Below are 15,392 nucleotides of genomic sequence, written 5' to 3' on the forward strand. Positions count from 1 at the left end.
ATGTTCTTTCAAAACAATCCTCCTGTAAGACGGAGGAATTGCATTTTCTGTTGTCAAACATTGATTGGTGTTTTGTTCGTTCTTGTTCTCTTCATTGAATTCCATGCTTAGCAAATGACTGTGGAAAGTTGATGTGTGTGTGGGCTTTTATGTGAGACACTGAACTGAAACATGAACCAAAAGTTCTAGTTTGGACCTTTAAATTTTAAACCCCAAATATACTTTGGAACCAGGCTACCAGGAGAACCACTCAACACAAACCTGCCTGGGAACATAAGAACATAAGGGCCTGCTGTATCAGGCCAATGGCTCATCTAGTCCAGCATCCATTCCTCACAGTGGCCATCCAGATGCTTGTGCAAAACCCACAAGCAGGACCTAAAAACTTTTCCCTCCTGCGGTTTCCAGAAACTGGTATACAGAAACATATTGCCACCAGCCACGGAAACACAGCATCTGTTTCAGAGACAGCCCATGCACAGGAGACGGGGCCTTTTCAGTGGTGGCCTCTGAGGTACAGAACTTCCTCTCCACTGAAGGGTATGCAGTCCCACTTTTAGCTAGTTTTTAAAACTTACTTATTTTGGATTGCTTTAAATTATATTTCCTACATTTCCATAAGGTTTAAGGTGATTAAGCCGTTCTATGCTGCTGTTTTGTTTTTTTGAACTAACTTTTTTATTTTTTAAAAAATGATGAGGCTGCCTTTATTAGGAAAATAGGAAGCTGACATATGGAGTCAGCTCATTTCCCCACCTAGCTATGCATTGTCTACCCTGGTTGAAGATGCTTGCACCCCAGTATGGTTCCCCTTTATCACATACACAGCACAGCAGGACAATGACCCCCCCCCAAAAAAAAAACCAGCATACAAATCAATATGGCTAACCGGACCCAACCACCTACCCCCCCCCCACTTATAGACAAGTCACACTGCAGTCACTGCCAACCAAGCTCAGGACCCCCTAACATCTCACAGTAGCAGCAAAAATAAATATATGAAGAAAGGACCTGCCTGTGTGAAGCTGACACAAACCCCTACACTAACACTAGGCAACACAACAACAACAACAACAACAACAAACAAACAATACCCCCATCTCTCTCCCCACAACTGCAAGATATATATGACAAAAGTATCTCTCACTAAACGTAAATGAACTGTGAAAAAGACTCTATGAATGGAAAGTGGACACAATAGATGTACCTTTCCCTGTTTATCTGTTTTGTAGCACACACAAAAAACCCTTAATATTTTTTTTTTTTAAAAAAGAAACAGAATTGTAGAGCTGGAAGGTACCACAAGGCTCATCTAGTCTAACCTTCTGCAGTGCAGAAGTACTCCAGTGTTTCAAACAGAAAGCTTTCCTGCCCCACCTAGAGATGCTGGGGATTAAACCTAGGATCATTTTGCATGAAAATTTTGCTGTTCTCTTATAATGTTTGGTATTTTTTTGTTTGGCAATATATTTTGTGATCATATAAGTAACATTGTAAGGGCTATGCCTAAAGAGGCTGCATATAACTGTATAGATAGAAATCCATATCCTGTTAAGACTGCAATCCTAGAATGATTTTGTGGGAGTAAGTCTCTTTGAATCGAATGGGGCTCCTTTTTAGTAGACCAGCATAGGCTTGCACTGTAATAACCTTTTAGCCCTGCGTCTCATTCTTCAGAAATTTCAGTAGGTGGAGCAATTGACAACATTTTACACAACACTCACCATTTAGTACAGGCAAGCCACACAAAACAATTGCATACAAAAAGCATCCACTGCCTGGTGAATTAAACGGATAAACTGAAATAGTTTTTCTTCTTCTTGAACTAGTGTTTTCTAGTCAAATTGTATGAAGACTGCACATGCTTACCAAAATAAAACAATGCCACCCTGGGGTTTTCTTCACCCTCTAATTTGATGAAGGGTTTTGGTGGACTTGAAAGCTTGCACACTTCTTTTGTGTGCAATTTGATAGGCCTAATGCAGATTTTGGACTTTTTATTATTGGCCAACACAACTACCTTTGCTTTTTACGAAAGCAAGTTCAATAAAAATAAGCATTCACCCCTTTTGCCTGGCTCATTCTGTTGACAAAGACCAAAGCACCAAGTTTTAGCTTATTAAAGTGTCAATAACGCTTTAGTTTAGTAACCAAATTGCACATCTACATGACACTATTTGTGGAGATTGGATGTTCTTTTTCAGGATTATGAACTATGAAGATTAAGAACCCCTGGCCTACCTGGCAGCAAGTCCAACGTCCAAAGGTCCGGAAACACAGTCCAGGGTCAATCCAAGTAGCCAAGTCTGAAGCACAGCAGTCAGGATACAGCCCAGAGTTAAACCCACAGCACAGTCCCAAGCCAATGTCTATCAACAGGGGCAGTAGAGCAAACACAGCACCTCAGCTCTGCTTCCCTCTTTGTATGCTGATTGCAGCACCTGTGTTTGATGAGGCTTGTGACCTTCACCTGTTCTGAGTCTACTCTAGCTGAGGAATCACATAGCGAGCCCCACCTGGCCAGCTAGGCTGCCCCAGCCTCCTAGAGAGTTTTTTTCTGCTTCTCCCTATGCTTCAGAGTCTGCCTTGTTTTTGGAGACAGGGGCCCCTCTGACTCTGGTGATGGGTCTTGCTGCTCTGGTTCTTGTGCATTGACTTCCAGCCCCTCACCATCGTCTGTCACCCTGTGAGTACTTCCTTCCCAAACCATCTGGAATAGCTCAGTCAGTAGAGTATAAGACTCTTAATCTCAGGCTTGTGGGTTCAAGCCCCATGTAGGGTAAAAGATACCTGCATTGGGCTAGATGATCCTCATGCTCCCTTCCAACTCTACAATTCTATGATTTTCCCATCGTCTGCTTGCCCCGGTGTGTCCCAGTCCTGGCTACACCCCTCCCAAAAAAACAGCTACAGGGGATGGAATTTTGTTGTGAAAATTCTGTGTCGGTATTCACAACAGCACAATTCAGAAATAGCTAAGTGAATAGGTCCAAATGGTTTCAATGGATCTCAGTCTCATCTGATTTTTTCTCAATTGTCCTCATAGAGTATATCAGCCAACCTTGGGTGGTACAGAGTCTCTACATTATATACGTAATGCTTGGGAACAATCAACTCATAACTCCTCAATGTGGTTAGGCTACTTCCGCAATAGTTATTGTTTTGCTCCTAATCAGTTTATTAATGAAAAGGGGGGACCCTTTGGAAATGTGTTTTAGCTGCATGATGTGTTGTCAAAGTACATGTTCAATTTTCACTTTTGAGGACTTCCCCTTCCCTCTTGCACAGTGGACAGCTTTATTCTTCTTCAACAATTTAGATGATGATGTCAGCTGCAGACTTAGATTTTTTTAAAAACAATACCCTGCTGACTAAATATATTTCTGCACTGTAAGCCAATAAACATTGATTTCTGCAGATGGGAGAAGCCAAGAGATATTAAATGATAACATTTTGTTCGTGATTCTGTGATAGAACCTGGAGAGATTTATAATTATTACCTCTCTGTCTCACTATTATCTTATTTAAGACCCCAGTGTGTGGTGTGGTTGCTAGGCAGTATCCACCATCCTGAGATATTTTCATCATTGCTATTGACCTCTTTAGATCTTGAAAAACATTAATAACCTCCTTTTTCCTGGATGGCCTCATGATCTTGGCATGTACCCTGACTTTGGTATGCACCTTATATTATATACATTCAGGTGCCGATTAGAGGCAGTCGTTGCTCCACTTTTTATTATAAGATGAGGCTTGCTTCCACATGCATGAAAATTATTTAATGTGTAAGTTCAGGAAGAGGACCCGTAGCACAGTGCCAGAGCAAAGTACTTGGTTTCTTGCCAAGGTTCAATCCTTGGTGGGGATGGCAGGATCTGTCAATTTCGGTTCTCTCAGTTTCTCAATCTTAAATTCAGTTTTCCACATTTCTACTTCAGTTTCCAAAGCGTTTTGATAAAAAAAAAATTCCCCAGCATTTTAGTGCTAATTTCTCCTGATAAACACATTTTTGAATGCAGTTTTGACTAATGTGCACATTTTTGCAAGCATTGCCTGCTAATGTATTGCATTGTTGTATGTTATTATCACTAATGTAAAAAAAAATTATGCACATGCATCCCTAGTACATTATATGCATTCCTGTAAACACCGTTTGGCTGGGAAACTGCATCAGAAAATTTGGATAAGTACAAATTTCAAAGGTTGGCTGTGCAAGTTTGACAGATTTGGCTTTAAATGCAAACTGAATGGAATTACTCCCCCTTCACTAGTATGTAGCTGAGCCACAGGATGGAAGACCTTGGCAACCTGCTTAAAGGAAGTGGAGGCCAGGGGTGGGCAATCATTTTTTTTCTTCTGTCAAGAGCCATGCGTCCTTGGTGGTAATCTATCAGAGACAGCCTGTTAGTGGTGGGTGGAGCCAGACCTGAAAGTGGGTGTGCCCCCCCCATCTCTCTCTCCCTCTGTACCCAGCAAAATGCCAAGGGAGGGTCAGATCACTCTTGCTGGGGGTCTGAACTGATTCTTTGTAGAGGATTTTTGAAATTAGCCCGAGTCATATGAAATTAGGCTGAGGGCCACAACATGCCCACCTCTAGTGTAGGCCTTGCTGTAATGGATGAACCGATGGTCTGCCTCAAGATAAGGGAGCTTTGTATGTCCATGTGATGTCACGTCACCTGGTCAATAAGCGCTTGATGACTTATCAAGTCATCATGTATGAACTGACTCCAATTGAAGACATCGTGTTTGTGGTGATGTGATGTGGTGCACAGGACCTGCTTGCGGTAGTATAGCTTTAGGAGGTTCACACACAGACACATGCCATCTGCTGCTTGATATGGCAGTCATCAAGTGGAAAGAAGCTCACTTTATAATCTAGAATATCTGTGTGTTTTCTGTCTGTTTGTGGATACCAAGACTCTCATTTATGTGATATGTCTCTACAAAAAGAGCTGGTTAAATTGTGAACTGAAGTAGAAAAAAAAAACACCAGATGCTGTATCATCCTATTCTATCAGTGGGCCTTGACGCACAAAGCCACTGGCTTGAGCATTGCAGTTGCTTAGGTAGTGCTAGAAAATTGTTTCTCCTCCCCTGTCATTTTTGCTGTTATTTCCTGAGTGGAAAGAATGCTGTTGTTATGCTTTAAAATACACTGGGAAGAGAAGGGGCCAGTTTCTGTTGTTTATTTTTAAGTCAGAGGCCCTGCCATTCTTGCCTTTTCCGTGGAGTCTAAGACTCAGGGAGACCGCACAGTAAGCCGTGGATTGGACGTTTGCATTCTTGGCATATCTTTGAGTTTATATCATGACAGCTTGCTTTTAAGGAGGGCGTCTGGTGCTTCCACCCCCTAACCCCTTTCAGCAAAGCAGATAGGGGGACCTTCTGGACAATGTGGCTGTAATCTGTTCTGTTGATCTCAGGGCTGTTTCACATGAGACATTTTGTACTCAGTTTTAGGATATCCAAGAATGCATACATGTTGTGTCAGCTATGAAGTGTGCATGTATAAATGAAAGGTTTTCTTTTCAAAATATTGGCAAGTGATAAGCTGCTTGTGGTGATTTTGAAGCGAAGTAGAGCAGCCCATAGCTATGACCTTGGCTGCATACACACCATACACCCCATCCTGCAAGAATACTGGCAAATGTAGTTTCCCCCCTCACTGAGTTACAGTTCCCATCACCCTTGACAAACTACTTTCCCCATTGCAGTGGTACCTTGGGTTACCTACGCTTCAGGTTACATACGCTTCAGGTTACAGACTCCGCTAACCCAGAAGAAGTACCTCAGGTTAAGAAATTTACCTCAGGATGAGAACAGAAATCGTGCAGCGTCAGCGGGAGGCCCCATTAGCTAAAGTGGTACCTCAGGTTAAGAACAGTTTCAGCTTAAGAACGGACCTCCAGAACGAATTAAGTTCTTAACCCGGGGTACCACTGTATTCTTTTGTGGGAGGAGGCAGTAAATATTCTTTAAATTTATGGTGTACACATCCTTATCAAAATGGATACGTATAACTTTCGTTCCTAAATGGAAAAGAAATACGCAAGACAGTACACTATATCTCTGTGTAGGGTGTGTGTGTGTGTGTGTGTGTGTGTGTGTGTACAAACAACACACACACCATACAATTTTAAAGTCTAAGAAAAAACCATTTTAATTACCAGACCATTGCAGATGATGAGAGGTACATTTTATTATCTTCTTTCTGTGCTTTTTCCAATAAACACTCCCATCCACAAAAGGAGGTATTGACAGGCTTTGGGTGAAGCAGCAGGGCTTTTTTTTCAGCTGGAACTCAGTTCCGGCACCTCTCAGGTAGGTGCCATTGCCATTATAAGAGAACAAGGAAGCTATTCTTGGTGAGTTCCAGCACCTCTTTTTTCTAGGAAAAATAGCACTGTGCAGGAGTACAAAGAGTATTTAGAAAAGCACCTTGAGGGAGGCATACATCCCCTCTCATGAAAGCAGACCAAGGAGCCCAGTTGCCACAAAATGCTGATTGGCTGTTGGAGGTAGAGGGGTGTGTGTGTCTGTGTCTGTGTCTGTGTGTGCTGGGGGAGAGATGCAAAATCACAATGGGGGGGATGGAACAGAGTACTTGGGAAAAGGGCAAGTTCCAGTTAACAAGCCGTAACAGGAACACTTCACAGTGCAACATTTTGTTGCAAGTACTACTTGTTTTGCGACCAGTGCAGCGCCAGAGATCTGCACATAAACAGAACTGAATGTTCCAATTTCAGTACTTACTATACAGATGTGCATCTGGGTGGATATGATATATATCCATTGCTTTGAATGGAAGGCTCTGTCAGCATCCTGTTTAAATGCGCCTACCTACCAACCATCTACATTCTTGTGCAACTAGTCACCTATTTGTCTCCGTACATGTTTCTGTTATTGGATCAAGGTATTTCTTCTCTGTCACAGTTACAATTCTGTAACATTTAGATTTCATAGAATGGTAGAATTCCGAGGGTCATCTAGTCCAATCTCAACTAAGAGCATCCATGACAGAGGACCACCCAACCTCTCTTGAAAACCCCAAGGAAGGAGAGTCCACCACCTCCCAAGGACTCTCTCCCACTATCAAAGTTCTTCCTGACATCTAGTTGAAGCCTCCTTTCTTGTAACTTGAATCCACTGGTTCGAATCCTACTTTCCAGAACAGGAGAAGACAAGCTTGCTCCATCTTTCATGTGACAACCCTTTAGGTATTTGTAGCATGGAACAGATGTATAAATTAATGTGCAATTGTGACAGTGTGACTATTATTAATCCATGGTACGTAATGTTGTTGCTGAGCCATTTGAACTGGTGAAAGCTATGTAGTGAGCAAGTCATCATAAAGATACCGTACATTTAAAACTGATAAATTACTTCTGCTCCTCACTGCACAGAGAAGTTAATCTACAGGACTGATGGGCCTATAAATAACCTTTAATGAGCTCCTTCCCATTCAGTGTCTAAATTGTTGTTGCCATACAGCACAGTATTAAACTATATTTCTTTAGCAATCAACAGCCTTCTTTCTGAACTTGCCAAACTTGAGTGTTTACACTGTCTTAAGACAATAACTGGGATTTTAAGACAGTTATTTTCAAACATTAAATCAAACTAAGTAAATGATGTGTAGAAAAATACTTTAGGTTAGCACTTCTGTAGACAACAAAAGGCTAAATAGTATCTCTGAAGTGCAAATAAAAACTGCAAATGTAAGATCAATATAAAGAATTCTAGCATCTCCAATTGACATCCGCAGAGTTCCCTTGTTCTCTTGGAATGGCACTGGCGCCCACCTGAGAGGTGCCAGAACTGAGTTCCTGTGAGTTGCCCCTGAAAAAGCTCTGGTTACAATATTAGGTTGTGCTACAATATTAGGCTTACATAATGCAAAATTGAAGGAGGTCATTCAGATGTTGTTAATCATCATATTATAGACTGTATAATTTTATATGGATACAAATTCTATAATTCTATTTGCTGCCCACAGGCATTTCAGAGTATAATAAATAACCAGGATGACAAGAAGTATATTTTAAATACTTTTACTAATTGCTTCCTGAAAATATCTGAAAACAAGCAAATGTTACATTTTTCACATGGGCACAACACGGAATTCACTTCTAGATTCAGGTTTTAGAACACTAAAGTAAAATTTGAAAGCTTGCATTAGATGTCCCTTAGCTTGTGAAATGCAAACATTAAGATATGATTTTAAAATTCTAGCACTTGAACAAGTACAGGCACATTCACAGAGGGGCCAGTAATGGATAACTTTCTATTGCAACATGAAGCTTGTTGTTTTTTACATTAAACATGTGTATAACCACAGGGTCTCGATGAGAGACTAGGTTTTAATGCTTTTGTTTTTGGGAATCAGTCCTGTAGGTGTTTTAAAAATAGAATTGTGCCTGGTGGTTACATTTTAGGTTCGTAGGCCTTTGCAGAATTAATATTTATTTAGAGATGGCAATCACACTATATTTAGCTATCATATATAGGGATATTTAAATCTGAATTTATTTTTTTCCCTTTAGTGACTCCAGAGAAATTGCATCAGGAGTTCGCTATCAGCGGGTTTTGACAGAGGAATTTGGCTACTATTCACAAGTAAAGCATTTGTGGTTGGTGGACTGTAAACAGATTACCGTATATTCATCTGCAAGCAAGGAATTTATTTATCTGAATAAAGTGAACGATAGTGTATTTTGAATTGTCAGTCACTTTTACCAACAGCAAATTTGGCTTTCCTTTTTTTTACCATTCTAGGGGAAATGGAAGACATTGCTAGAACTTGAACTTCCATTCATTGAATGGAGCAAGGCTTTTCTGCTTCCTCCTTCTATCTGCAGTGACCTTGGGCTCCCTGAAAATCTGCACTTGAGGGCTGGCAGGTGCATCTGGAACAGCATGGTAGGTTGCATAGGAGGGATTCAAAGTAGAGGGTGCAGGGAGATTACAAAAAACCTGGGGAGACATCCTTGCACGAACAGAAGCAACTTCCACTCATACATCTACATCATTAGAATCGAGCCATTGGCAGCATTCATCCATCATAACCAGAACAAATAGATGTTGTTTTTCTATTTTCATGTTTCCAGTAAATAAGGGTGAACCAAAATGGACCAATGAACTGAGTTTCTACCAGGATTTAACAGTCAGATATGCTGTGCAAATTCATAGACTCCTGATCAACCTGGAACCAGGTTGATGTTGATGTTTCACTTTTGTGAAGTGAAGCTGCCATTGGTCCATCCAGTTGACTGGTGGCATCTGTCCAGGGTTTCCAGCAGGAGTGTCTCCTGGCCTTAGCTGGCACCTTCTGCTTTCAAAGCATGTGAGCTACCATTGAGCCGTGGCCTTTCCAAAAGTGGCATTTTCAGCACTCTTTTGTTTTTACATAGCATACTTTTTCATTTATCTGACGGCATATAGTTTTATGAATTGTAGGTTTTAACCAACAAAGTTATGCTCAGAATGGATCCCAGTTAGTCATGCCCACTAATTTCAGTGGGTCTACTCAGAGTACAACTGAAGCTCGATAAAACCCTATGCCTTTAATCAGACTCCGAGTAGACCCATTCACAAATTTGCCATTTGTGAATGTGAGAGGATCTTTGATTCTCTCTCTCTAGTTTATTCATTATGAAATGGAGTATCACTTTAGCTGCCTCTCTGTCTCATTTCTTTTGCTTGACTGTGTTGGATCCTCATATGGTGTTTGTAGGCTATATCCAGCTTTGTGGGTCCCAGGTTTTGTGTGTGCCTCCTACAAGAAGCCCAGGCCTTGCTATTGATAATGGAATGTGAGGTGGAATGACCTCCTGTTGCTTTAATGATTACAACAGACTTGTGTGTCTGTGTGTGTTTTTCCTGGAGGACAGTAATGAAAGGAATGCTCAATCTGAGCCCTTAAAAAAAGGGCAAGGCATGAAGTCCTGTTTTCTTGAGGGTATTTGGGAGTTGTGCAACTGATGTCTTATGTGAAGAGTCCAATTTTTTTGCCCCTGAGCAACAGAATCAACTGCAACCATTAGCTCCATACTTGGTGCTGAAAAAAGTATTTTTTGTGGGATCACTTCCGACTGAAGGTGTGGAGGAAAGTGAAGAAAGAAGAGGTAAATAAGGGGCAGGGTGGTGCAGATGGAAAAGTCCATTCAGTTGTCAAGAACATTTTAATTTTATTACAAGTTCTTTGTAGAGATTGTGTGACTAATGGAAGCCCGTTTTATTTTTAATGAGGGCTGTTTAATAAGAGTCTTAATTTTTTTAAAGCATCTCTTCACTCTGCTTTGGTCACCATTATTTTACCTCAGAATGCACCGCATATAAGTTTATTTCGACAGCTCAGCTGGATTCTCAAATTGATTTTGTGCTTGTTTTAGCCCTACAGAGCTGGACCATTAATTGATTACCTCTCAAAGTCCGTGACTGCTTTTATCAAACCTGGCATTACTTAACCATTTTATAAAGTTTCCCATCAATGCAATCATGACAGACTTACACAGATTTAAAAAGAGGCTCTGTCAACTTGTTATATGACTAATTTTAATAGTAATGTACAACAAAGTTCACACAAGTCTCATTCTATTTTTCCTGGAAGGTTACTATAAATGATGTCAGTTCATTTAAAGCATTGAAAGCCGGACGCAAAACAATTTTTTAAAACCCCAAATTACTTTCAAGGTTTATTACAGATCGGAGCTCCTTTGTCATGTGTGTGTGTGTGTGTGTGTGTGATCCACACTCAAACTGCTCAAATGTGATGTTTCACTTCGCAGCATCCCCTCTCCATCCCATGCCGCTAAAAATAAATTTCTGCCTATTTTCTTACAGAAGCTGTGCCTTAACAGGTGCATGCATGCAGAATCCAACAAGTGTAGCTTTGTTGCATTTATGACTACCATGCCATGAGAGTTTATGTCATGACAGAAAAATAGAGACCCTATTGTGAAAGTATTCATTTTTAAAGTGTCGGATAGAATTGCTAGGTACATGTCAAATCCCAACGTATGTAATACTGGTTGGGTTTGCAAGTAATGTCCTGCAATGAGAGTGAATTGTGCCTTGGGGTTGCAAGTCTTCCCATCTCCCCTTTCACATGGCAGAGGATTCGCCACTTAGTTTTATCCTAACCATTGTTCATTGTGATGTTCAAACCTGGGAAACTATGATTTGTCAAATTTCAGATCTGTTAATAAGGCAACCTATACAGGTTATGGATTTGTCGAAAATATAGTTTGAAAACAAGCCACTCTCTGAAAGTATAGCTTGATTCCGAATTGCTTTCACTAAACATAGTATTAAAAAGCCTTTGCAGTTCTCTGGGTCTGAATGTCACAGGGAACAATGTTTACTTTAAAATAAGAAGTAGCTCCTCTTCTGGTACAAGAGAGATGAGGGACAAGCACACAAAGCTGAGGTTGTGATTGCTACAACACATGCACATAATGGGAAACCATAATTTCCCATCATATCTGGGCCCAGCCACTGAGTACCATAAATGGCTTTGTTACAGGGCCAAATTACTCATGACGCAAGAGATCAATGATCAGGACCACTGCATTTTGTTTAATCATTCAAAACAGCCAATTTGATCAGGGAAATAGTGCTGAGGGAAGCTCCTCAGTGCTGCCTTTTTCTCCTCAGAGAAGCCCTAGTGCTTCCTGCACTTGCTATGACCACATCATGAGATTTTCTTTAGCATTGCCCTAAAGAAATGTGTGCATGCACTGAGAGCTCTGTGACTTTCTTTTTTGCAGAAAAGAACCCTATGCTTCATCCCACACTGTTAATGTAACACACCTGATTTTCAAACATAGTTCATCATGCAGAAAATAAGACTGCTGTTTTACAGTTCCATTTATTTGCTTAAAATGATGGGTCATTGCAAAACATTGCTCATAGCAGAGACAGCCCAAATAGTTAAGCAAGAGTGATCTGACATGCACGCACCCCAGTTTAACTAGTTTTCAGCATAAGATTTGCAGGATAAATTTGAGGCAGAGAAGCTAAGCAGATGCATATTACAGCAAGTTAATGAGGATGAACTTTAAATTATCACTTTGACAAAGCTGCTGTTCAAAAGAGGAGGCGCCACTGGAAATGAGGAACCGGTTACACCATTTCTGGATTATGGAAGGTATTTTTGTTATTCATTGTGGTTGAGCAATGGGAATTTGAGGGAGATCTTCATATGTGTGCATTGTAGTGAGTTCTGGAAGGCTGCCAGAGCCCACAGAAGAACTCTGCCTACCCTGTGGGTGGAAGGTTACTCAATAAATGAAACAATATGGCAGATAAATTAGTACAACAGATTTCAATCTACCAAGTTTGGGATTTCCAGCATTTTAGCCTGATGAAACAGATGAGAACAGATGTTTGCCCAAAAGGCACCTTCCATATGAAGCCATAATCAGAAATAGCTCTATAGAACCTAATTATGAAAATATCTTAAACAATAATAATTCTCATGAGGAAGTTTATGATCAAGTCATTTTGTTCTACATACTTAGCTTGGTAAAAAAATGAAAAAGCACACTGTATCTTAATTGTGCCCAAACTTCCAGTGAGAAATATACTTCAAAGCTTTCTCTTGGCTGGTTAATTCAAATTCAATTAAAAAAACGTAAGAAAGCCATATATATGATAATTCCAAAGGGATAAAAAACAAGATGGTTGTGCTTTGTGAATATACAGGAAGTAATGTGTGTGTGTTTGGATCCAATACATTCAACTATTTCTGTAAATAATTAGCTATGACTTCTTGCATCAGAGCCATAGAAACCAAACATAACCAAGATATATATTGTACATAATCTAGCCAATCTATATTTGTAGCTGTATGCTGAGTAAATGTTGACTGCCGGTACTTATAGAAATCAATAGTAATAAATAGCACAGTACAACTTACAAGTTAACTGAGACATGCGTTAAGATAGCTGGTTACAAACAACACTCATTATCTAAAGTTACTCCAAAAAAGTATTGCTTTACTGCTGTGCTTGTAGACAAACTGGAAACATCATGTGCTTTAAGAGATATATGCTGGACTTTCATTTGAAAAGCAATATCTGTTTTCACAGCCCAACCCAAAGATGTGGTACCAAATGCCAAATCAACGACTATCAACTATACTTTGTGTCTTAGTTTCCTTTCTTCTCAGTAATGTCTAGTTTTACCCTATATGTGATGCTGTCGTGCTGTGTATTCTTCTTCTTTGTCTCAGAACATCTGCTATCCACAGTGGTGGGCGACAAGGAGAAACAGATAGGGCGGTGATGCAAGGTCGCATATTGCATAAAATGAGACACTCCTGGAAAAGCATGGCGTGATGGCAACAGCACGGTAGGATACAAAGTTCTGTCGATGAAGTTCTGCTCATGCAATGGGGATCTCTCGAGTCTCAACTCTCAAGTTCTGCTGTGGTTGGATCCAAGCCCTTTTGACAAACACATCCACACTAATGTCTCTTGTAATGACTGCTGAGGTACTAAGAATTGGTACTAATTTGTGCCCTTGTACTGGGATCAGGCCAAAACCATAGCCGTAGCCCAACAGCAACCATCAGTGCTACTGCACTCTTGAGTTGTCCCTGATGTGATGCTTTGATGCAGCAGGGGGAAAGGCTGGTACTTTCCTACAGAGCAGTCAATGGGCTGTGCAGCAACAACAGGCTTAGAACAAAAATAAGTGAATCAGAGGAAGATTTACTGGGCAGGAAGGAAGACTTCCTAGTATTACCTTATTCACAAGGTACAGAGAATATATTTGAAGTTAGTACAAGCTGACACAGCATCGGGCTATCAAGATACTTAAAGTATCTCAGAATTGCTCCATATTACTTGTACCTTCACTGAACCTGGGCAGCTTTGGTGTGGTGGTGATGTCATACCTGAAAGCACATTATCCTTTATGCCCTTGGTCTTCGAAAATGTAGAACTATGCCCAGGGCCAACCTAGTTGCTTCCCTGTAGTTATTCAAGCTTTGAGAAACAATAAAAGTTAAGCTCAAAGCTGAAGAAGAGACAAGACAACTTGACTTGTGGAAGTAATTACTATTAAGAAAAGGCAATGAAATAATCTAACCATTATTTGTGCCACTGGTCAGAGGTTAAGGCTATAAAAGCAGGTTTAAGGGAGTGACTCATTCATTAGAAATGTATGCAAATAGCTGACATAGTTCTGCCTTTCCGTAAGTAGAGAAATCAGCAGTTATCAGCTATGATCATGGGCATATAAATTGGTTACAGAGCTGGGTAAAATAATGAGTCTTTTGTTATCGGTTTCCCATTCCATCACTTTATGTATTCAGAGGCCGACTGTGCTGTATGTGGCTCCGAAGGAACTCTGCAATTTCCGTGTGGGCAGATTTCAAAGCTATGGACAAAGCAGAATTACCAGCCTACATGAAGGAGAGAAAAAAAGGAGATTATTATTATGCCAGCACTCTACGTTTAGACTTAACGTATTTTTCTGTGTATTAGACAAAGTTTTTTGACTCAAAAATCATGTCAAAAAACTGGAGTTGTCTTATACATGGATAGTGGCATGGGGGGGGGGGTAAGCTGCCAGTCATCTGGTTGGTGGGCGTGCAACTCCCCCCCCCCCCATGCATCAGTGGGAAGTGCGTGTTTCCCGCAGTGGTGTGGAGGGGAAGTTGCCAGCCATCTCCCCTCATTTTCTTTAAATTTAGTCCCCCAAAATAGGGGGCGTCTTATACATGGGGGTGTTTTATACACAGAAAAATACGGTAAGTCTAAAGCTGTACATACTGTTAAATAAAGAAGAAAAGAAACCACCACCCACATTCATAACAACAGAGCACCTTCTCCAAAGGAGCAAGCACATTATTTTTTCTAAGCTATGCCTACACACTGCCCAGGCTTACGCCCAGAGAGGTCACTTTGGTGCTGCTAATGCAGCAAAAACAATGTGGAAAGCAGCAATTAAGATTTATCGCTCTCTGCAGCCACAGCAGGTGCTGTGATTCTCCAGTGGTTTGACTTCACCTCTAGAGGTGCACTCCATTGTCTCCTGAGACAGATGGATGCCAACAATGGCAGACTTTGACATAAAGACTCCCAGCCCATTGGGTGAGATTTCGTAGCAATTACGAATCAGCATCTTTCAATGGCAGCCTTCCGGATTAGGTATTTGAAGTATTGCAAACAATCACTTTTCGCTTTATTGAACCCACTTTTTGGCAGACAGAACACAAGACAAGTCTCAGTTTGTAGAAAACAAAAACCAAATACGAAAACCCCCAGGTCTTCTAACAGTACAGCAGAGTGAATTGCTCATTAACAGAGCAGGTCCTTTATAATAGCAAATTAGCACTAAATTTTATGTGGAATCAACACAATGTTGATGGTCTCCAGTTG

At 40.7% G+C, this 15,392-nt stretch overlaps 2 protein-coding genes across 7 annotated transcripts in view; one reads left to right on the forward strand and one right to left on the reverse strand.

Annotated features, from left to right (window-relative positions):
* LOC307219211 (uncharacterized protein) lies at positions 1–12,012 on the forward strand (the record flags this gene model as incomplete). The annotated part of the gene is made up of 5 exons (XM_079982211.1): positions 1–24; positions 2,547–2,686; positions 8,547–8,619; positions 8,779–8,922; positions 10,028–12,012. The coding sequence occupies 5 exons, from the start codon at positions 1–3 to the stop codon at positions 10,133–10,135; spliced, it is 489 nt and encodes a 162-aa protein (XP_079838337.1). The 3' UTR covers positions 10,136–12,012.
* KANK4 (KN motif and ankyrin repeat domains 4) overlaps positions 11,854–15,392 on the reverse strand; it is a 62,324-nt gene continuing 58,785 nt past the window's right edge. For all 6 annotated transcript variants that reach the window (XM_079982096.1, XM_079982098.1, XM_079982094.1 and 3 more), the window contains one exon: positions 11,854–14,413. In XM_079982096.1, coding sequence (XP_079838222.1) covers positions 14,312–14,413 — 102 coding nt within the window. In that variant the 3' untranslated portion in view covers positions 11,854–14,311. The remainder of the gene's footprint in view (positions 14,414–15,392) is intronic.

Source organism: Podarcis cretensis (assembly GCF_951804945.1).
Source record: "Podarcis cretensis genome assembly, chromosome: 6".
Classification (NCBI taxonomy): Eukaryota; Metazoa; Chordata; class Lepidosauria; order Squamata; family Lacertidae; genus Podarcis; species Podarcis cretensis.